General features: G+C 62.7%; 1 protein-coding gene across 1 annotated transcript in view; it reads right to left on the bottom strand.

Annotated features, from left to right (window-relative positions):
• Positions 1–9: 9 nt before the first annotated feature.
• The window catches only part of SPAG5 (sperm associated antigen 5), a gene marked incomplete at its 5' end in the record, with an annotated part of 5,494 nt that continues 1,571 nt past the window's right edge, over positions 10–3,932 (bottom strand). The window contains 15 exon segments of the mRNA XM_010193079.1: positions 10–123; positions 222–302; positions 414–488; positions 625–768; positions 851–931; positions 1,165–1,276; positions 1,467–1,590; positions 1,729–1,800; positions 2,036–2,204; positions 2,357–2,522; positions 2,824–2,957; positions 3,338–3,419; positions 3,517–3,610; positions 3,696–3,789; positions 3,902–3,932. The exon segment at positions 3,902–3,932 is cut by the window's right edge and continues 35 nt beyond it. Coding sequence (XP_010191381.1) covers positions 10–123; positions 222–302; positions 414–488; positions 625–768; positions 851–931; positions 1,165–1,276; positions 1,467–1,590; positions 1,729–1,800; positions 2,036–2,204; positions 2,357–2,522; positions 2,824–2,957; positions 3,338–3,419; positions 3,517–3,610; positions 3,696–3,789; positions 3,902–3,932 — 1,573 coding nt within the window.

Here is a 3,932-nt window from a genome sequence, read left to right as displayed (position 1 = left end):
GTTAACGGGCTATGGCGCCCCGGCGGCTTCCTCGCTGCCACTGGCAGGCTTCACGCCCAAGTACTGCAGCAGGCCGTGCACGTCCTGGCAGGCCACTGCCACCTCCGGGACTGCTGACAGGACCTGGGGGAGGCAGCAGGATTGGTGTCAGGGTTTGGGATGAGGGTTGGGTGTCGGGGTGTGGGAGGAGGGTTGGGTGTCACAGCCATCACAAATCTCACCTCTTTCATCTTCTCCTGCATCTCCTCATGGGTTCTCAACACTTTCTGGGCACGATGGAGCCTCAGCTCCAGACCTTGGACCTGTGGTTGGGAAATCCCTGTCAGGAGCAAGTCCCAAAACTGGGCAGGGACCAGCCAAGGAAGGAGAGGAGGGGGCTAAGAGCCAGGATAACCCCTCAGGGCTCCCCATACCTGCTCCAGGTACTTGTCAGAGAGCAGCAGATTCTCATCCTTCTTCTCCAGGAGCAGCAGCCTCAGTTTGTTCACCTGCAAAAAGAGGTGAGGTGAGAGCCGTGGGGTGAGGAGCTCCCCCCTGCCACTACCAATGGTCACCCACTCAAGGAGCAAGGCCTGGAGAGGTCCCTGTCCACAGGGAGGTGGTGACACGAGGTGGTGGCCTCACCTCCTGCTGCAGCCAGATGCGCTCCTGGACGTAGGCAGTGTCCACCTTGGGCTCCTGCCCCCTCATCTCCTCCCACAGCACCTTGGCCTCTGTCTCCGCACGCTGGAGCGAGCGCTTCAGCCGGGAGACCTCTCCCTTCAGCGTCTTGGGGGGAAAAAGGAGATGCTGAGAGGGGTCCCACAGCCAGCACCCCCCCCAGGCGTGCAGCCCGGCCCCCGTCGCGCACCGTGACTTCCCCACTCTTGTCAATGAGTTGCAGCATCTTCTCTTCCTGGTGTTTCACCGCGTCCTGCAGCTGCTTCTCATTCTGCGGGGTGGAGGGAAGAAGAAGCGGTGTCAAGCAGCGCTCGGCCTCAGACACCCCCAGCACCCCAGCGGGGAGCAGGTTTGCTCATGTTCAAGAAGATCAGACGAGCCAGGAGCACCCATGGGGCATCGCCGGAGCCGGTCACCCAGATTTCTCCGCGTCCTAGATCAGCACCTGTCCCAGTTCGGTGCTGCCCTGGGGTGAGCACTGGCCCATTTCTGGCACCGGCTCACCTCCAGCTTGCCCCTCAGCGTCTTGTTCAGCTTGGCAATGGTGGCAGCCTGGGCATCCATCTTCTCCTGGCTCTCAGCAGTCACCGTCTCCAGCTGGAGTTTGAGGTCAGAGCTGGGAGAGGACAGCAGGGCTGAGCGGGTGGGGATTGCAGCTGGGTACCGAACCCCCTCTTGGGCACCCCACCTTCTAGCCATGGCTAGAGAGGTTTAATCAAGAGCTGGGGTGAGAGGGAGACCCCAGAGAGGGGATTCCTGTGCCCAGGAGAGCGATGCCCTCAATGCCAGCCCCTTGCTGAACTCACATCTCCGTCTGCAGTGCCTTGAACTCGCTCTGCTCCAGCTCCTGGATGCGGCAGCTCAGCATGGAGAGGTCGGAGACCGTGGCTTTCAGCTCCTTCACGCTCTCCAGCAGACCATCCTCAGGCTCTGCGGGCAGGGCAGAGCTTTGTGAGCAGCACAGAGGGACACAGAGCCAAGCAGGAAGGCATTGCCTGCTTGTCCCTCCCATGCAGGCAGCCCTGCAGCTTCAGAGCAGGGTCCTGCACACAGTGACAGCCCCAGTACCCATTGGCTTTGGTGTAGAAGCAGGTTTGTCCTTGGTAAACATACTCCCAGCTTCAGCAGCTTCATCAGCATCTGCAAAAGAAGAGGACAGAGCTGTGCCCAGCCCTACGTGCTGCGGGGAGCACGACCAGAGCTCACCCACGCATCTGGGGGGCTCAGAGGAGACCCCGGCTGCTCGCAGGGGCCATTACCCAGCCCACAAGGGAACAACAGAGAATCCACAGGCGTGGGAAGAAGCCATCCCCATCCCAGGACCCATCCCCATCCCAGGACCCCCCCAGCACCCAGACAGCGAGTGCCAGCTCACCTTTCCCTGACACGGCTTTCAGGACGCTGCCCACGAAGGAGCTCCCGTGGTGGTACGGGGTGCGACAGGCGGGCGTGTGGTAGGCAGGGGTCCAGGCACGGTGCGGGGTCTGCCAGCCCGGTGTCCGTGGGGCCGGCGTCCAGGCTCTGCTTCTCGATGGGGCATCATCCTTTGGAGGGGAGCAAAGAGCACAGCAATGGAGTGCAGCTTAGCACAGTTTTGCACCACCCTGGTGAGCAGGAAGAGGGGAAGCCAGCCCATGGAGAGCCACCAGGGTCTGACCCTCCAGCCGCCCCTTTGTCCTCAGGGCAGGGCTCCCACCTCCTCTTGCAGAGCGGCCCGGAGGCAATCGGCGAGCTCCTGCAGTCGTATCTTGCTCTCAGCGACGTCCGCGGAGCACCAGGAGACTTTGTCCCTCTTGAGCTGTAAGTCAAGGAGCTCGGCCTTGGTGCTCTCCAGCTCCTTGCTGAGGGCAGTCTGCTCTTCCCTGTGGGATGGCATTGGCCTCAATGGGAGCAGTGTTCCCCCTCCTCGGCGTGGGACAGGGACAATTCCCACCCCCAAATCCCACCATAACCCAGGGGGGAGTGCAAACCCCACAGATTTCGGCAGTTTCCCTCAAAATGGGGTCCATTTGGCTTCCCCACAGCATCTTCCACCCGCCTGGGCAACCACGCTGGGCAGCAGCGACTCAGCCATGTCCCCCTGCGTGTCCCCCACACCCCAGGAAGGGCTCCATTTCCCCAGAACAGAGGGGTCAAAGCAGAGGTGGTGAGCGGGGTCAGTACCACAGGCGCTGGTGGGAATCCATCAGCTCCTGGTGCTGCAGGTTGCGCTCCTGCAGGGCAGCCAGCGTGCTCGTCAGCCTGGCCTCCACCTCCAGCAGCTGCGTGCGGGACATGCGGTTCTCCTGGTTGAGGAACTGTGAGAGGGTGAGGGGACACAGCCGTGAGCGCTTGGACAGACCCGAGAGGGGCCATTGAGACCCCCAGCACGGTCCCTCCCACACCTCAGGGTGCTGTTTCCAGTTAGGGGCAGCTTTACCCCTGACAGACCAAGCCCTGGGGGCATGGGACAGGATGGGGGACAGCACCATGCCTGCAGCCAGGGGAATTATCATGTGGAGCTGCCATCCCCCCTCTCCCCTCCCGCCCCGGGGGCAGGATCAAGAGCTGTGCTACGTGCAGGATGTCAACCGCCCCCGCGGGAGGGCTAATCCGGGCTCCTGGTCCGTTGCCAGCGAGGTGGTGACAGGGACCGGCACCGCGTGACGGCGTGGGCAGGGTCAGGGCGAGCTCCTACCTCCCGGCACTCGGCTGCCTCCCGCAGCTCCTGGCACATCTCGTTGCACTCCTGCTGCAGCGCGTCCCGCTCCCGCACCAGACTACGGGTGACAAGAGGGGGTACCACGTTTTGGGGATGTGGGATGGCAGGAGATGGCTATGGTGGGGACAATGCCCTGGCCCAGGGCTCAGACTCACCAGTCCAGCTGCTTCTGCTGCTTCTTGGTGTCCTCCTGCAGCGCATCCCGCTCCTGCTCCAGTTTGGCCAAATTCGTCATCAAGGAGGTTACATCTGTGAGGGGCAGAGCCATCAGCACGGGGACACGAGGGCAGTGGGGATGGGGACAGCTCCAGCCCCCCACGTCACCCATCCCTACCTGTGCTGAGGCGTGAATTGGCCACCGTCAGCTGCTCCAGCTGAGCCACCGCATCCTGCAGGGCCGCCGTGGTCTCCTCCAGCTGGGAGGACGCCTGCAGAGACACCATCCCCTCCGGGCTCACTTTGGGCTGCTCCTTCCCATGCAGATGTTCCCACACCAAGGGCGTCCCAAATCATCCCAGACACCCCTAGACAACCCCCTACCTTCTCCTTGGCTTGAAGGGCTTCGTCCGCT

This window comes from Mesitornis unicolor, unplaced genomic scaffold (genome assembly GCF_000695765.1).
Source record: "Mesitornis unicolor isolate BGI_N332 unplaced genomic scaffold, ASM69576v1 scaffold43319, whole genome shotgun sequence".
NCBI classification, from domain to species: Eukaryota; Metazoa; Chordata; class Aves; order Mesitornithiformes; family Mesitornithidae; genus Mesitornis; species Mesitornis unicolor.
This window is presented reverse-complemented; position numbering and strand designations above follow the sequence as displayed.